Genomic DNA, 18,917 nt, shown 5'->3' on the forward strand with positions numbered 1-18,917 from the left:
AAAACTAATAATAATCAAGAGTCAGAGGAGGTGTTCAAAGAAAAAAAATCACTATTCACCTGTACGGATCCCCCTGCTGCAGGAAGTCATTCTGCTCCTTGGCACTTGCATTAGCTTTTAACTCCTTCACCACCACTCTGGCTCCACCCGGATCTGTGTAGATTTCACTCAGAAGGACCTGGTGGTGCATGACAACACTTTAGACCAAACAAAATATAAAGCAGAAGTCCATGCAGCATATGTCTACATGTAACTCTTTAAAAGAGGCCAAATGATGACAACTACAGCAAAGAAATCATCTAATAACAAATTTGATACAGAATATCTGAAGATGCTCCGGTTTAAAAAGAGACCCAACTTTTCTTTGGATGTCAGTTTTTGAGCCACAACAAAGGCCAAAATTTGGTCTGCAATGGTCTTGGTAAACCTTGTTTTTAACCTAGCCAATTGCCAGAAATGCTTTTAGCTATGTTGTAACGCATATCATAAAATGATACAGACAGATAAACACACGGACACACATACACACACACAAAACCAAACACATGATCCCCCCCCAGACTTTTGCCTGGTAGAGATAAAAAGGGGGAAATGATGGGTAAAATAGTAATAATATTTAGATTATGTAAAACATCTAAAAGCAAATCTTACCTGGCCGAACCAGCCATTGCCGATCTCCTGGATGTAACTCAGACTGTGGCGTGCTACCTGGAAGCCTGCAGATCCCTCTGAAATCAACCACAAAACAATGGGTCTTAAATTTCATTTTGAATTTTGTAAAAGTTACATCTGCTGCTCACAGCCATGGGGAGTTTTAAGGTCTACTTAGCTGAATAAAATATTACAATTATTTGGATGGGACTTCCTGACTATGGACCTGTCACAATGACTCAGGCGCAACACAAAATGAAACAAAAATTGTGTACGTCTGTTGAATATTTTACAATAAATATGAAAATTATAAGTAATAACAGTATGTCTGTTGTTACGGCTTTAGTAGTGAAGCTGGCTTCCACGCTTGAAAAGAATTTAGACATGGTCAATCCAAAGGGATTATTTTTAAAAAACTGAGGTATCTGAAACCATGCCAGAAAATCTCTTGTTGTGTGTTTCTGCTTGACATTTGCTGGCTTTGCTCTCATTTTTAGCATCCTAGAGACTAGAGAACTTCCACTGGATATTCACATGAAATTTCTGGCTGTTTTACCTCTGTGTTTAGCATGTGAACACACTATGTATATGTGCACATGTATAAATATTGACAGTATAAATGTGGGAGTCTGCATATGTCTAACCTGTGATGCGGGCAGGAGGTTGAAGGTGTGGGGGTCCGGGCAGGGCCACAGGGGACACAGCGAGGGTGTACACCTCAGCTGGGGACTGCATAGACGGCGTGTCCTCTGCCGGCGGAGTGAAGTCAATTTCATCATCAAAGTGGTCTTCAAACTCCTGCATCAACAAAAGTCAGCAGTGGAATATTATTCCAATAAAAACAGACTTGTGTGACATACATTTAACAACAGAACCAACATTTACAGACAGTCCATTTCAATTCATGTCCACTCTGTGATCATTATGTTGAGCCTGCATGGGAGCAGGTGGAGTCCTGTCTGTCTGTCTGACTGACTAACTGCCTGCCAGGACTCACCTTGAAGTTGATTTCCCTTTCCTTACAGCAGGTCACACAGTTCACCAGCAGCACCACCAAGGCCACAAGCGCCGTCAGTGACACCACCAGGGACAGGTAGAGAGACACGGACAACGAGTCTCCTGTGCTTCCACCTGAAAGGAGGAAAACATACATGAGTTCAGCTCTGCCACAGATACTATGCTGAATCATTCACACTTAGAGCTGTGCTTAAAAAATGTATTTAAATAATAAATAAAGGAGGGCATCTGACACCGTTGTTGAGTTACAAGAATAAACATAAGTGTGTTTGACAGTAATACAGCACACTGCGGGTGTACTGGCTCTTTTTCTAAATCCACCCACAACAAAGACACATTTAAGCTCGACAATAAAAATAAACCGCACAGTGCTCTTAGAATTCAACTTCTTAAGCTTAATGCTCCATTTCAACTCCACTGCAGAGGGAAGAAACACAAAGTGTGCAGACTTTGCATTTTTATTGTATAAACATGAAAACAGTGATTTGTTCATGTTTACAGCGCCTGCAAACATGATGTGAAAATAATTGTGCCTCTTCAGACCAGACCACCCAACCTCTACTCTTCATCATCATCTTCTTCATCATCTTCTTCTTCATCATCATCATCATCATCATCATCATCATCATCAGAGAGACAGTTGTGGGAGTTTCTCCCGGCTTATAAGCAGCTGATGTTGCAACAGTAGTGACAGCAGGTATGGATGGGTCTGTGCTGGAGAGGATGCTGCTGGCCCAGCAGTTCCAGTGTCAGAGCTGACAACAGCCCTGCGACCCTGCAACCCACCCACTGTGCTGCTCAGCTGCTACTCTCTGACTACACTGATGCCAACTAACATTAACACGGCCGCTGCTGATAAAACAGATTTCCAATTGAGTTCAACGTCTTTGTGCTACAACAGAAAATAACTACAGGCTTTATTAAGCAACTCTGCTGGAATCCCTTTTCATGCCAGACTTTGACTCGAAACAATTGAAATAAGACTAAAAGGTCTACAACGACAGCAGACTCAGTAAATCCTGGTGATAACCTTCTCTAAAATATTTTCTCTCTGCAATGACAGCTCACATTGACGGTTAAATGTAAGCATTAAGTATTTTAAAGACCGCATGTGTATTGTAATTCTGACAAAATCTCCACCTTTTGTTGGCAGTAAGTGTAAGCCTGTCACCTTGCTCTTTCACCACATGTCCACCTCATCTCCTCATCTCCCAAATGTCACTGCTCATCACACTGCACTTTGAAAAGGTATGACTACTGGTCACTCGCATGTCTTCTAGTCTCTGATGTGGTGACTGACCAGTCAGAAGAGGTTAAAGTCAATCCCTGCTACTCGCAGCTCGCATTTATTTTTGTGCATATCACTTCTGATCTCAGTGTCAGTCAGGAGAGGTGCTGCATGCAATTTGTTTGACTTGTAATTTTCACTACATCTCATAGTATTGTAATAAATGTAATCTCAACATATACATATACATAACGTGTGTGATTAAGAGAGTGTGCTGAAAGAATAGTAAGAATTTGTGAGAGACACTTCTCCCCAGTGCCCCCCTGTTGTTTATTCTGTCTCCCACCGGTAGAAGCATATCAGGTACATCCTGTCTGCTTGAGGGAGAATCAACACCTACTGAGTCTCCTTCTGCTGAGCTACAAAATCCTGACTGATAAAAGCGTGTGCTGAATAAGTCCAGAGTACAGGCATTCTTCGAGTTGTGTCATGTTGTTGTCACATCAGCGCTTGAAGAAGAAAGACAACAAACTTGAATATGGCTGCAACACAAATAGTCTGAGCCCCTTGAGAACAAAGGACAGACCAGACTAAAGTCAATATGTCTAAACTAGACTGGCTAAATTTGAAAAAATATCATTTACTTTGAGCGCTACATATCTGACCACAAAAGACAGGAGGCGACATCGCTAATCTGCATGTGAGTTAACATTTGATCAGATATATGATTTTATCTCTGCTCTCAGTATAGCAGCATAGGAATGATTGTAATCCTTTGCTTCCCTCTTTGAAAATCTATTTTATACTCAGAGACATCTGACAAATAAAACGGAATCATTTATGTTTTATTGAAACATGGAGCAGGAGGTGAGAGATTTAAACTGCTACACAAAGCAGAGAAATTGTGAAAGACACCTTGACAGATGATGGCTGACTGTAATGAATAATTCTGCTGTTTGCTAACGAAAAGATGAGATTAAAAAAAAATGTGTTCAGGTTCGTCCGTGCAGACACAGCTGAAACTCATGGCCATATCACTTTTATGGGTGTCATCTTCGACAAAACCCGAGCCTCTGTACCAAACCTGGCACAGAGACTTGTCTCCTAAATGGTTCATAAATATAACACCAATTTGAAATCAACCTGAGGCAAGATCGTACAAATGCTGAGTGGGAGGCAAATGGCAGGTTACTACCAGTCAGGTCTGGTCAGATGTAGCCATGTATTGAGATACTGCAGTTCATCAGAGAGCAGCAATCACTTTAACACCCTGGGGAGCATCAGATATGATCCAAAGTGTCAGCCATTTGATTGAGATCCATTTCATGTCTGCCACAGTACACCAAGTCATCACTGACGAAAATAGACGGGATTGCTTGACATAGTCTCTTTAATTAAAATCAAAATAGAATTCTTACAAGCAGTCTGCCTCTTTCCTCCTGCTACACTGAAAACATGCTTAACAATGATCCGAAAACTGATGTAAGCGACAACCTGTGAAATTTGGTTCAGCTTTTCATGAGATTAGTGTGCAATCACAACCCTAGACCACAAAGTCAAAGTCAGTCAGTCAGTCAGTCAGTCAGTCAAATATGCCACACCACAGTCAACTTCGCCTTTAGCAAAGTTAAATTAGATATATTGTGGTGCAAAATTACATGAAAATACTAATATTTGACGTATTCCTAAATTAAATCTCCTTGACTCCACAGCCCTTCTGATGTCAAAAGTTCCTGTAAATTATCACACACATGATTCTGTGGACATGAATAATCCAATTTGAACAAATCTAAGCTTGTTGGGGCTTCATTAAGTTAAGTTATTCCACTGCTGTGTGCGCAAATATGGGTCCTGGCATCATGGGTTCATGGCACACTGAAAAAAAACCTAAGGGAAACACTGCAACGGTGTCCATAGTTTGTTCACAAGCCCGGGGGATGTAGCTCTAAATGTGCAACTCTTTTTTTGCAGTTTATCATCAGGAGGGAGGTGATTTGCTTATACACAATTATTTCGTGGTACAGATGTAAGTGGAAGAAGCACAGAAGGAGAATTGATTCAAATCGAATGTGCTTAACATGCAATCAGTCAAAATCACTGAGTGCACTAAATGTGAATGATGGGGACAGCAAAGAATTTCTCTTCATATGAGAAGCCGCCACATACCTAAAACTAGAGTCTAACCGTTAACATGTGTGAGCAAAGATTCAGACTACACAATATTTTTAATTATTGTAGATGATGTTTGACTACACGATCAGCGCCTCATTTGTTCACCATTTTCTCTGAAGCCAAAATTTAGCAAAGGACACATCCACAGCTTTGGAAGAGGAAAAGGGGTGGAGGGAGCAATCTAGAAAAAAATAACATTAACTGAAAGGGAGGAAGCCTAAGATGCCCCTGCACTGGCCTGGTCCTCCTCCCGGATGAATCTTAATTTAACATTACCTGCTGCATTAAGAGTTTACTGTAAGCAAGTGCAGTAAAAGCTTCCCAGTGAAGAAAAATTAGTAAAAGTTGTCAGCGATAGTCACAGACAGTAGCTTAGCATATGTAAACAAACCAAAGTTAGTTGGTCTAAATCTCTATTTGGATATTTTAACTACATATATATATCAGTGCATCAACTGCTGAGGTAGAAAGGTGCAGGTACTCTACAGTTCAAGCACACATCAAAACCATATAAATTGATAACAAGCAACAACAGCTACTGCATGTATTCCTGTATTGTTGCTAAGTCAGCAAACAGCCCCCACCGCCCCACCGCTACATCCAGGTAGTTACAACCACCTCCTCACACTGAGAGAGGGAAACCCCTGAATGCTGACAAGGAACCTCTTTCCCAAAACCCTAATTTATTATTACAAAATCACACACAACTACCAGATCAAGCAATTATCAAAATGACATAATGTTGCCTGAATTTGGTATAATGCCAACCTGTTATACAACCCGTGTTTCATAACGAGCACTAGTAAAAAATGTCCAGCATCACGAAACCAGGAGCAAGCTAATCATAAACCAGAATTCAACAGCCCTGTTCCAGTAAGCTCCAAAATATGTCACCAGTGGCTATTTTTCACTAAACACTTCCTCAGTCTACGGTAACCTATTAAATTGTATTGAGTATATAGTGCCTGTCATTGACCAGGGCAAAGGTTTACTAAGTATTACAATCGGCTTTAAAAGTCAAAGCTTAACCTCAAGACTATCCTGTGAAAAACATCTTTTTGATATAAACCCCCCCTGTCTGTTTGAGTGGAGCAACAGGGTTTCAGGCAGTGCAGGACTCCCAGAGAGTCCGCAGCAGCAGCATTATAGGAAAGGGAAAAAAACGGAGCTAGGTCACGGCAGCTCTACATGGGATCAGTTCTCCTCGGTAAGGCCTTATCGGAGTCATGGGTTCAAATTATGACTTGGCAGGCCCCACCAAATGACTCAACTGGTTTTTGGGACCAACACGGCAGGGAGCTGCCAGGTCTTATTTCGGTTCCACTGCATATTTTAGTAGGCATTCACGCAGAGGAGGAGTTGACCCATTTTTGCAGATTTCACCCACCAGTGTTTACAACAGTGGATGTCTGCACTTCCAGTTACATAAAGGATGGAGGACGGCATTGTTGGGCTGACATCTTTGGGTTGTGCTGAGATTTTTCCATCTGCTCAGAGAGGAAGCAACAAGCCTCATCAAATGAAGCGCCCAGGTATCTGGAGCAGCCGGTGTGAGGATCCATATTTACGAGATTGTTTCATTTTCAATTACAAATAGCAATCTTTCCACTATTAAAACAGTAGAACACAATATAAACCAGTCAATTCCCCGCCACCTCATGGTCTGCATTTGTTGTGACATACTGTAAAACCAAGCAGAATGCACTTGTTTGGATTCTGAAGCAGCCAATTGGACCAATCCTTGAACCTTGACAATATAGGATGGGTCTGGGTTGGTAGTCACTAAATCAATAGGCAACGTAGTGGAAGGTTAAGACCAATGTCCAACCTGTCCAACAGAGCAGACACACCGCTATCACCTGTCTTTTACTACAGCTAAAACATTGACACTACTGTTAAAGCTCACCTACCAACATTTACTCATGTTTGATGAGCAGGTTACTAGCCCACATCCCTTAACCTAAATCTAAACTTTATAACATCAAGTATTAGTGTACCACATCTGTAGACACTGATAAATGACTCCTAAGTAAAGACTGGGGAAGTGTGGCAAGGTACAGGTTGCAACGTAATAAAAACATAAAAAAGCTAGCTAATATTCTCTTTCCTTGTATGTCGTATTGTAATTAAGCAAACATCCTTGTTGCCAATCATTGACTGAAGCTGATAAGATTGGAATGTGTTATAGTTACACATTATTGACGGTTGGACAATACAAGTTACACAATATTCACTTCTGCATCTATTCATTTCTTGTAAGAAAGCAGGCTGCACCAGGAGAGACCACGTCGATGGAGCCTTTTACTGTGACAAGCTGCAAAAACAAAGCAAACACTGAAATCATTTCCTTCACTCTCAGTGGATTTAAGGCATCCATAAGCAAGTAAATTGCTTGATGTGCTGAGTTTTTTTTTCATTAATCTAAAAAGTTAAATAAGATGCTGAAATTCCTAATCTGATCTGGTGTTCAGCTGGTATGCAAGTATGCAATTTATAATGGGGTGAAATTGAGCAAAGCGAGCAAATGTTGGTATTTGAGAAGCTGTAACCAGTAAATGTACTTGATAAGGGAATACATTTGTCAATTGATTGTCAATATTGCCTTAAATTAGTGTTCTGCCTATCCATTATCAGTTACACAGCAATACTCTCACATTAGTATCCCATGGGGGAACTGCTGGATATGAATTGTTTTCATACAATCAGTTCCCTCCTGTTTCTGATGTATTTACCTGATCAAGAGTCAACATATCAACAGGGATCATTTAGACATACTGTATGTATCACTTATATTAAAATGTAAGAAAGCAGTCTAATTTGATAACTAAGAGTGAATACCTACTAACACTGTGCGTGTATAACCAAATGATTTTATCCCGTTGGCAAATCTGTTTTCTTCCAGGAATATCTTTTCACTCATCCTGAAGATCAAACTCATGACAATACCTGTGATGTAGGCACAGTGTGGACACTGTGATCAACATAAAATAGGTTATTCAAGGTACACTAAAAAAAACCATGAGGAAGTCATATTTCCATGCTGGTAGGCCAACAACTATTGTATTGTCCCATAAACTTGTTTATACGTCAATTGAAAGGTTAACATGTATGTACCCGCAGTTAAAATAACCTTTTTATAACCTACATAAACAGTCACACTGCTACCTGGGGGCTGACTTATGTGTGTAAATCATCAATCAGAATTAAACTGGAATAGATTACAGAGTAGTTTTCATTTAGAGCACTGAAGGACAAAAAGTCTAATGTATGTTTACCAGTCTTTCACTGAGTCGTGACGATGAGATGCTGCCATTTATTATTATAACACACGACACACTACAAGTATGCATAACATTACAGTGACAAGTGTTCATTGGTGAGCAGGAAATACAGCCAAGCTTGTGTTGTTTGCTTGTAGCTGCTACGCGAGCCAGTAAACATTAGCTCGCGTTAGTAGACAGGAGTCATAGTAAACAAACAAACAGTCAGCTGTGTATCAGATAGCAGTCAGCTGTCTCACCTGATCTGTGATCATACTGGAGAGGGGCACCTTCAGACAGCCAAAACACCGAACCAAAAATCACACTGGCCAGCAACAAAACACATCCATGACGGCTCTCCATCCTCCTAGCTTAGCTAACAAGCTGTTAGCTAAATGGGAATCGTCGTCCTAAACAACAAATGGCTGATATGGTGCTAAATAATGCGTTTTAATCATTGATAAGTAGTTTAACGTCAGTGTAGGCTACATAGACGAGCATATTTTCTTAACGTTTAGCGACTTACTGTTAGCCAGCTAGCTAGCTAACTAGCTTCAGCTAGCATTATCAAGGATAACAGTTTCAGCTGACGACAGCAAACACCACTATGTAATGTAATGGTCCGTTGTCCATACAGACAAAAGCAGCGATCACCTTTCACGACCTATCATATTCGGTTCATCTGCCTTGACGTTATTTAACTGAACACGGCAAAAAGAAATAAATCAAAAGCCCTGGCTATCATGAAACACATCTCCTCCAAAGCGCCATGTTCCTGTACAACGACACGTCACGGAATGAGGCGTTGAATTGAATGATTGATAGGCACTACAGCCAATCACAACGAAGGATAGCATCACGTTAAACACACACAGCCAATCACCATTGAGCTTTATTATCAGTCATGTAAATCCAGTGCTTCGTATCAGAGCTTTTTTTTTTTTTTTTTTTTTTTTTACATCAGTCACTTGCCAACCATGTGAGACACGCAACACTGATTTGGAAAGACGACCCGACGCGTCTTAAATGTTTATTCCTGGCTTTATGACCAATCATAAACCACCAAGCAGTCTCATTTTAGAGGTGGATGGGGTAATATGACAGGTGCACTGACGCTGTCTTGAGCATCGAGATCTATTTCTTATGGATTTGTGTTCATTTTATGTAGGGTAACTCGATTCAATTATTATGGCAAAAATAAAACACACAGTTTTGATCACAATATCCCCAAATGAAGGAATGATTCTTTAGAAGTCAAGATGCAATATGTTGTTGATCCTATGAAGGTAGCCATGCCTCTATACACTGTAAACCTGTGAGTGTTTCATAGACAGAAATGTTTCTTTAACACCTGACAATTTACTTTTGGGAGGCTGACTGGGGTTGTGACTCCCTGTGTGCTTGTTAACAAAACAAGTATGATTTTCATGGGTTTTTACACAGTGTCTTTCTTAATATTACCAAACAAAAATAACAATTAATCATAATGATTACATGTATTTATATGTTTCTCAGTTCTGGAGTAACTAAAATATTTTGTCTTTTATATTCTATATTATTCTTTCTAATAATATTAATAGGAGTAAAAGTAATAGCAGTAATGGTGGTGGTAGTTGTAGCAGAGGTAGTAGAGAAATTATAAAATAAACATTTAACAATGTATTTATATTTATGATTATCAGGTTGGAATGTTATTATGTTTGTGCATTTTTCATGCCTGTAAGTTTGTAAAAAATAATAATAATGACAAAATTATCTGCTCTGATTAACTGATGAAGGAGGAGGAAGCTTTCTGTGGCGTGGGGGAAATCTCCTTGGGTTTAAGGACCGATACGTCAGGTTGCTTCTTGCACTCGGGATCACGAAGCTGCAAGAGGGTGTCGGTGGCTTATAGGCACAAAGCAAGAGAGGCAGAGATCTGCACATCACAGGCTCAAAGAGCGAAAACCTCACCCAAAGCACAGTGAGTATCAGCCTTTAATTTTAATTTGTGTGCATAGCAATGTTTGTATGTTGGTGACTGACAGTTTTGTTTGTGCTTTGGTGCATTAAAGTTATATTGCTATATAAGGGGGAAATAAATGTTTTCATTTAGGGGGGAAAATAGGATGCTCAACCTTGATTTTGCTCCTTTAAGTTGCAATAACTTTCTCTGAGGAGAAGAAAATTATTTTATTTTGTGAAACAAAGCATCATCATCTCATGTAATTAAATGCATGCTTGATGAAATCTCTCCCTCCTTCTCTTTGAAAAAAACAATAGAGTTATAATTTTGTTAATGCAGTTTTACTTTATTGTTAAAATGGTACAGCCCTACTGAAAAAAGGCACAACTCGGCACCTTGTTTTTTTGGCAATACTGATGTACCTGAGGACTACTCACACAGGAATGATGAATACTTTATCAGTGTACAAGATCTGACTGCTCTTATCTGACAGAGACTTTTATCTGACAGCAGAAACACCTGCACCAGTTTCATTTACTGTCACTTCACATCTCTTCCATGTACGTGTGTACGTGTATCCCTAAGGCAGCCACAGAGGACCATGGCATTTGCAGGGATGCTGAGCGACGAGGACATCAAGGCTGCGGTCCAAGCTTGTCAAGGTGAGTCAGACAGTAAAAATGCACTCTTGCACACAGGGAGATACAAACTTTCACACACGAATCATAAGCACAGCAGCACATACTTAATGAATAGATATCCACACTCATATTACAGAGAAAGCAGGCTCTGATAAGCCCACTCCCCGCTCCCAGAGGGGATACCTGTATGATGTGTTGTACACAGTGGGGACTGGGAGCCTGCAGGTAACCAGGCAGCCATATGACAGGAGAGCAGTTATCACCCAGATACCAAAGTGTTTACATTGAGCATTCACACAGAGAAGACCAAATCACACAAGCTATACAAGCGCTCACATCCCAAATCACTTAATTATTTATCTCTAGCAATTATGTCTGCATGACAAAGCAGACACAGCTCAGATGCTCTGATAAAAATCAAATGTCAGCGCTTATATGCCCTTTATTTCAGAAAACACCCCTGTTAGCAATGTTTCTGGCAAAATAGATTCAAAACTCTCTTAATGTATGTAGCAATGATTTTTTAAGAAGTGATACAAAACTAGAATGTCTAATAAAGGTGGGGTAGCAACTATGCTTTAATTTCTCATACTGTGACTGCAAACATGTAACAGAAAATCACTTACGATTACTTTAAAGGAGACTCATCCTCAGCATTTCCACTCTCAATGGCTTTTAACGTTTACGTTTGCATTAGACTGATGGGCAATAGTCAGTGTGCTTTCACTGTTTCAATGGCATAATGACATAGCCTGTAATGGTATAAGACAGTGATGTGCTACAGGGTGTCTATTGATAAATGTCAGTTGAAGAATGAAAGTCATCTGAGCGAATGAGTAAATGTGACATCCCTATTCAGCCCCTCGCAATTATTGTTTTCTTGTCATTCTTTGATTGACCTCCCATTCCCACATCTGTCTGCCTCTCTTCATTTCTTTCCCTATATGTGCCTATATAGCTCCAGGCACATTCAACTACAAGTCATTCTTTGCACAAGTGGGACTGACCAGCTCATCTGAAGCCAAGGGGGGGGAAGTGTTCACAGTCCTGGACCAGGACAAGAGTGGATACATTGAGGAGGTGGAGTTAAAGTAAGATTGAAGTGTGTGGTGGAGTGTTTGTTACATCTATGTTGTAACTTCCTTGTGATGGCCCTCGGGCAGAGGTCATTGCATTAATATTGCAGAATTCGGGCTATATATGAATTCAGAGGGAAGGGCTAGTGAGTGAATGATGGACATAGGGAATAAGAATAAACTCAGACCTTGCAATGGAGAATATGCCATCTGAATAGATTAATTCTGTGATGATTTAAATTGTAACTTATTGCAAATACTTTCATCTACTCATCAGACGGTTCCTTCAGAATTTCTCTCCAGGGGCGAGGGAGCTGACTGTGGCTGAGACCAAGACTCTGATGGCTGCAGGAGATAAAGATGGCGATGGCAAGATTGGGAAGGAAGGTGGGTGCATCTAAAAAAAGAATATCTGTCAGCAAATGAGAAAAGGAGCCATCTGTACAGGGGAGCTGTCCACCGCTTAGTGCTGAAATTGCAGTCTATGAAAAACTAATTTCAAAAAAACTATTTAAGTTTGCGCTTAAACAAGCAAAACTGTTGGGTGTTTAGTCGTCTTGCTTGACCATGTTGTTGAATGACAATGACTTCTTGGTAGGACAATACAGTTGTGTTTAATAGGATCACTTACTGTTTTCTTTTTTTTCCTCCCACAGAATTCTGTCAGCTGATAAAATATAGAGAATAAACACATAAGGCCACGGCTGTCTCTCCCTATTTCTAACAATGGATTTGTTATGGAAATCCTGAAATTCCAGACTGTTTGATGCAAAGACCAGAAACCTCAGATGTCCTCTACCTGCCTGCTCTCCCTGTTGATGTGATACAATAATGAGTAAGATCTTTGGTGGACAGACAGAAAAAGTTGAATATTAGTCATGTGTGTTTAATTAATGAGGTACTTGCAAATTAATAAATGTGTTTAAGATGTGATATCAGTGTCTGTTGTCTTGGTTTTTTATTTGCTTGTTATGGACAATGCATAAAGTGTCTCATTTTGCTCATAATCTGAGGCTGAAAACAGGGTATATGGGACTTCATATTTTCTAAAAATGTAAACTGCTATATGTGGAGACATCCAAGGTATCCAGAAATTTATATTCACTTAATCCTTTGTGTTAAGTCTCCCAGTCATCACTTAATTTACTGAAACCTGTTTATGCTGGCAACATTTTAAAGAAAAAAACTAGACATGACAGACAGGAATCGTGTTTCACTATAGCCTTTTCACCTAATTATCTTGAAACAGAAAGAGACAATACAAGTTTTGAGTGAGCCATTGATGTGCTTCATTAAAGTGACATTTGGTGATTACTGTTCTCCATGTTTACTAAAAAACACAGCATCAGTAAAGATATAATTAAAGGGACCTTAAATCTTAATAATGAATATTCACTATTTTGTTGTTATAAGGACTATAGTACTGTCTTTTGCTATATAGATTTTGCATTCCATAAAAACTACACTGGACACGTGAAAATATCCAACATAATGATGAAAGAAATGATTCATTACCAAGATCACTAAGATGAACTCTGTAATGAGCAATCAAATGATAAAACAGTACACAAAAACAACCTACAGCCTAAAACACATTCAGTCACAAGGCTGACAAAAACATTTAGAAAAAAATGGCATCATCTTAATTAAGTTAGTAATGTGTCTGCTGGGCCATGGAGAGTTCATATGCATTGTCAAAGTGTAACTAACATGTCCATGTGTTCACAAATGCAACCACACAGCACACAAAAAATAGTCTGAATGATTAGTGTACTCCCTAATAAGGGCAGGAATTCCAAGGTCTTGCCCGTATTTGGGCGTGGGTTCCTCTCATTGCATGTGAAGATCAGATGAACCTCATGGAAGTGTACTGTAGGCTGTATGCCTTAGGTAAGCTAGTTAATGTCAATGACAGCACAAAGTATTTCCATATAGAAAGAGGCCATGCATATCTTGGGGCTATGTTGCTCAAACTTAAATCCTTCATCTGCAAGAATAGAAATACTGAAAGCCTGACTCCAATGTCTCCAATCATCTATAATGAAGTCATGATAAAACTGAAAAACACTAATTATATATAAAACATGATAAGAGATAACCAGGAAAATTAATTATGAACCACGTGACACACAAACGAGTAGGCTATCAAACATTATTAAAAAACATATCAAAAGTATACCATAAAGTAGGCTATTGAGTTGGACAAATGTACTACAGGTGCATAATGCACAACATGGGCTATGCTACATCTAGAGAAGGCAGAATTATCACAATATCACAACATATACATCCCAACAAGCTGTATATCATGTAAGTCTATAAAAAATAAAATAGTGAAAACCAAAAGAAGATTCTAAAAGTGTTTTTTAAGGAATGCTATGTCAGCAGTCATTCCTTAACCTGATCTACATCGTCATTTATGTTTTAAGAGGCCACTTGAGGTGTTAATGAATCATTTCCTCCTTTAATTAGGACAGTGAGAAGGACTTAAATTCGCTGCGGGTCCTCAAGTGGACATATCATGTGGCCTTTGGCTGAGTTTTTGTAAACAGGAAATATGACCTATACCCTAAGCGCTTTCACACATTTCATACAATTAACGTGGGCTTTATTTTCGGGTGAAAATTGCAACATCAAAATCAGCGTTTTAAAAATGTTGGCTGTAAATCATTTGAGGGTAACATGTCCTGTGAAGTCAGTGCACTCGGGTTTCCACACGTCTAGCTATAGGCCGCCGCGCACGGCGGCATCCTCATTTGTTCACCTAAAAATAGTTTAAGACTAGTAGACACATTTTTTCGAAACCCATGCATCTTGGTACCCGATACTGAGACTCAAAGCTCTGTAAATAGTGTTGCTCAAGCATATATAAGAGAGAGGGAAAGGGGCTTCAGACATCAGTCCACCTTGGTTTTCACTCGCCTCAACGCAACTCAAAGGTGAGTGGGAAGCTGGCTGCACAAACCCAGAGCTGACCTCTGAATTGGGCAGACTGCAGTGGGGAAGAAAGGGCTTCAGACAAGGAGTTTTCCGTGGACTATAACTGTAGGGAGAAATGGAAACAACCTAGCCAACAAGGCGGACCGCAGGACGATTCAATCAGTGCGAGAGGAGGTCAAATGTGGCCACTTGGTTTCAGAGGATCAACATTTTGTGGATGATAATTACGCTATTTTACAAAACTTTTACTTTTACTTTTACTTTTACAATACTTATACTTTTTAATCGGATAACAGAAATAAATCACATCTAACGCTATCGACGACATCACTGCTCCCCCCCACCCCCAGATGCATTGCATTGCAGTGTTTCTTGGTACTGTGGTTTGGTCTGTCAGAGGGAGCATCATCTATTTAGTGTCATAGCAGCGTAACGCGTGGGAATAAACAAAGTCTGGCCTGCGCTGAGATCAGATATCCGGAGGCCCATAAAAAACTGAAATGGAGACGCTGTGTGTCAGCCATAGCTAATTAAATCAGCAAATTTGTTTAACCGTGACCAAAATAAACAAGTGGAATTGAAACATGGCTGAAAATAACATTTTTTATATGTCTAGATGCTTTGCAATACAGTGTTAATCATGAGTGAACTTTTGTTCACTCATGATTAACAACAAGAATAGAATCATGAATTTACTTTGATGACAATGACTGTCCACTGTTGACCTTTGTTTGATGACTTAAAACACCAGTAACTGCAGATAAGCGCATCGAATCCTCTGAACACCACTCTCACTCCATCTTAGACCTTCCAGATGCAAAGTGTCAGTGATTCAAACAGCTTGCTTTGAAGAGGGCTAGTTGCAATGTACCAATATGACCTATGTATAAGATTTGTAATGTTGATATTAACCCTGAGTCTTGTTTTCTCTCCTCTCATAGAATAAAAAATGGCCTTTGCTGGTGTTCTCAGTGATGCTGACATGAAAGCAGCTCTGGCTGGCTGCGCAGGTTAGACTTAACCTCTCTTGATACAGTAAATAACATGTCAGAACTAGGGTTTGATATATTGTACCAACTACTGTTTTCTTCAGAGTTATTTAGATTTGTTTTAAATGGCTGAAATTTCAATGCACTAAATTCTCAGTTTCAGAATTTGGCACATACAGTGGCAGCTGCAGTTATGCACCAGTCCTGTGTTGTGCTCATGCAGGGTGCTAAAGGTCTTAATTGTCTCTAATATCTGTGTTCCAGCTGCTGACTCCTTTGAGTACAAGAATTTCTTCAAGGCATGCGGGCTGGCCAGCAAGTCTGCAGATGAAGTCAAGAAGGCTTTCCAAATCATTGACCAGGATAACAGTGGCTTCATTGAGGAGGAGGAACTGAAGTAAGACATTCAAGCAATGGATACTTAAAACTGACACTTAGTGCTTAGGCCTCTAGTCTAAAATATGTACCAGGTCTAATATTACTGTCAGTGTTCCAGCTAGGTCAAACTCAATCATGTAATTAGGATTGGATTTTCTGTTTTAGATGGAAAATCTGGGGGGCAAACAATACGCAATCTGCAATAAAGAAGCTCAAGTTTTAAGTTCAAGAAATTTAATGAAGCTAGATGCTTTTACGACTTTGTACATTTGAAACCTTATGGACAAGCTTGTCAAATTATACAATTAGAAATACCAAGAACACTTGAAACCAATACTGCACAGTTATTTATCACAGACCAATTAATACAAACGGAGATTTACATGATTTTAATTCCTGCTGTTTTGTGCACCTATTAGGCTGTTCCTGCAGAACTTCTCTACTTCTGCCAGAGCACTCACCGATAAGGAGACAAAGGCTTTCCTCTCCGCTGGTGACAGTGATGGTGATGGCAAGATCGGAATCGAAGGTAAGATTTCCTTCACTTTCCTTGATATCTTTGAATGCAGCATTACACATAGATGATTGTGTCAGTATTTCATTCTGTAGCTGTTAACAGTGGACTCTAAACTAATCGGCACCACAGTTAAATTATTAACATTCAATAACATACTTCAAAAAGTGAAAATCTGCAAATACTTTTTGTCGGACAATGAGTCCAATTAGACTACATCATACCACCGTAATGACATGAGAATCTGAATACATTTTCTTCACTACTAATGGCAGTTTTCTTTTACTTTCACAGAGTTTGCTGCCCTTGTAAAGGCATAAATTTCCATTGACCAAGATCCACTTCTTTTCATGGAACTGCGAGCTCCTTGCAAGATTCTGTAATCATCAGCTGCAAGAATATTTTTTATACCTTATTTATGAGTTGCCTGCAGACTATTTTTCAACATGGAACACATATTTTTACTGTTGATGGTATTCAGATGTGTTAAATGTTATGGAAAATGACTTGTGCAAATTGTACAAAACCATCTGCACTTTTGAGGAAGAGTGAAAAACCAGGAATAAATACTCTTTTGGTGTAAAGTGAACTCCTTCAGGTCAGTCTTCTTTGTATTGGTCATCTATGATACATTGCACAGCCCACCTTTTTCACAAAGTGCCTATGTCAACATAGTGGGTGGAGAATAAAGCAGTGCACCTACCAGGATTTCTAAATAGCTACTAGAGGGTTGCTGAGATGGTTGAAATAACCTGCTCAGCACTTGTTCTGATAATTGGTTAATGAGAAGGAAATTTAAGCTGGACTCAGGCTAACAGCTGGCAAACACATTGGGAGTGGCTGCAGGTCTTTGCTCGCATACTTCCTGGATACAGGGAGGTTTGCAATGGATAGCTGTCACAGATAGTGTAATTAGTTTGTCTGCTCCAAGGGTTTTTTTCCTCCACCAACTGCTGTGTAGTCAATTAGATGATGTGCTGTGGCAACAGGAAGGCTAATAACAGTCACTGTTGCATCAGCAGGATCTTCCAGCAAGTTAAATCTGGTGCAAAGATACAGATCTTTAATGGTCTGTGGGCTTCTTAACAAATCATTCATTTTTCCTCTAGACAATTGACCCAGAAAGACATTTGAACAACTCATCAGTCATATTCAAGTCAAAATACAAATCCAGGGGACCTTATGAATGCTAGGGGCCTGCAAGTCAGCAATATATAAAACTCCTGTCAAATGACATCCTGGACTTGTTACCAACAGCTTGTGGTCAAAACAAAAAGAGGCAAAGTGATTTGAACAGTCTGCAGCCTCAACCCTACCGCAAAGAACAGTGCTGCCACCTACAGGTTAAACCTATTCTCTGAGCCTCCCAAGACAAAACTATTTAAGTAATTTGGACATTAATTGTGCTGTTAAATGCATTTTTTATACACGTGGAAATAATCGACTTGCTAGTTAAAATGGGACTAATTGAAATTTGGAAAAGTTGTACACTTCCCATACACCATAACTACGATATGCTTGATTTGACTTCATATTGGGGGGAAAACAGCCTAAATTTAACAAACATTTTTGCGCTTAAGAAAAAACAATATGGCACGTGACAACTATATAACAGGTAGACTAGTGCAATGTTAAACCACGTAAACAACAAAAGCAGCTTGAACTATAGTTTAATTTTGCACATCCCAAGACATTTCAATGATTAAAAATGAATGTTTTCCCCAAACTCGACAAGTAGACTTAAAGTACATTCAGGAATGGGATAGTCCAAGTCATCCAAATCAATACTGTCACACGAAAAGAGGAAAAAACAAACCAATTGTTGTCACTTCCTCCAGCTCTAATGTATGCATGCTCAGTATCCACCCTCTGGAGTATGGATTGCAGTAGCACTTTCAAATCGTCCTCCTCAGCCATGTTTAGACCTATTCTTAGCATTGGAGTGATATGAAAGACTTCTTCAAACGCACCTTTTAAGCGTCTTCATTTGTGAAACTTAAAATAGACTTCTCTCTGGCTACGGGACGAATTCTCACCACCCCCTTCTCAACGGTGTCAGTTATCTTTTGCCTCGGATTTCGATGGAGTGAAACTATAAAAGGTCAC

General features: G+C 39.6%; 3 protein-coding genes across 4 annotated transcripts in view; 2 read left to right on the forward strand and 1 right to left on the reverse strand.

Annotated features, from left to right (window-relative positions):
* lmtk2 (lemur tyrosine kinase 2) overlaps positions 1-9,080 on the reverse strand; it is a 25,718-nt gene extending 16,638 nt beyond the window's left edge. For both annotated transcript variants that reach the window (XM_062439598.1, XM_062439597.1), the window contains exons 1-5: positions 8,589-9,080; positions 1,649-1,782; positions 1,296-1,449; positions 652-728; positions 60-178 (exon numbers count right to left, since the gene is read on the reverse strand). In XM_062439598.1, coding sequence (XP_062295582.1) covers positions 60-178; positions 652-728; positions 1,296-1,449; positions 1,649-1,782; positions 8,589-8,691 — 587 coding nt within the window. In that variant the 5' untranslated portion in view covers positions 8,692-9,080. The remainder of the gene's footprint in view (positions 1-59; positions 179-651; positions 729-1,295; positions 1,450-1,648; positions 1,783-8,588) is intronic.
* Positions 8,629-12,784, forward strand: LOC134000249 (parvalbumin beta-like). Its single transcript, XM_062439599.1, has 6 exons — positions 8,629-8,761; positions 10,107-10,291; positions 10,859-10,935; positions 11,873-12,005; positions 12,268-12,377; positions 12,647-12,784. Exons 1-6 carry the CDS (start codon positions 8,750-8,752, stop codon positions 12,676-12,678), a joined length of 549 nt encoding a protein of 182 aa, XP_062295583.1. The 5' UTR covers positions 8,629-8,749; the 3' UTR covers positions 12,679-12,784.
* Positions 12,785-15,879: 3,095 nt separating this feature from the next.
* LOC134000250 (parvalbumin-2-like) lies at positions 15,880-17,172 on the forward strand. The gene is made up of 4 exons (XM_062439600.1): positions 15,880-15,940; positions 16,184-16,316; positions 16,717-16,826; positions 17,106-17,172. Exons 1-4 carry the CDS (start codon positions 15,880-15,882, stop codon positions 17,129-17,131), a joined length of 330 nt encoding a protein of 109 aa, XP_062295584.1. The 3' UTR covers positions 17,132-17,172.
* Positions 17,173-18,917: the final 1,745 nt, after the last annotated feature.

This window comes from Scomber scombrus, chromosome 18 (genome assembly GCF_963691925.1).
Source record: "Scomber scombrus chromosome 18, fScoSco1.1, whole genome shotgun sequence".
NCBI lineage: Eukaryota > Metazoa > Chordata > Actinopteri > Scombriformes > Scombridae > Scomber > Scomber scombrus.

Coding starts and splice junctions, on each gene's coding strand:
- LOC134000249 (XM_062439599.1), top strand. Junction 10,292..10,858: donor AAAACCTCACCCAAAGCACA/GTGAGTATCAGC, acceptor TGTATCCCTAAG/GCAGCCACAGAGGACCATGG. Junction 12,006..12,267: donor ATTGAGGAGGTGGAGTTAAA/GTAAGATTGAAG, acceptor TCTACTCATCAG/ACGGTTCCTTCAGAATTTCT.
- LOC134000250 (XM_062439600.1), top strand. CDS start 15,880: ATGGCCTTTGCTGGTGTTCTCAGTGATGCTGACATGAAAGCAGCTCTG. Junction 16,317..16,716: donor ATTGAGGAGGAGGAACTGAA/GTAAGACATTCA, acceptor TGCACCTATTAG/GCTGTTCCTGCAGAACTTCT. Junction 16,827..17,105: donor TGGCAAGATCGGAATCGAAG/GTAAGATTTCCT, acceptor TTACTTTCACAG/AGTTTGCTGCCCTTGTAAAG.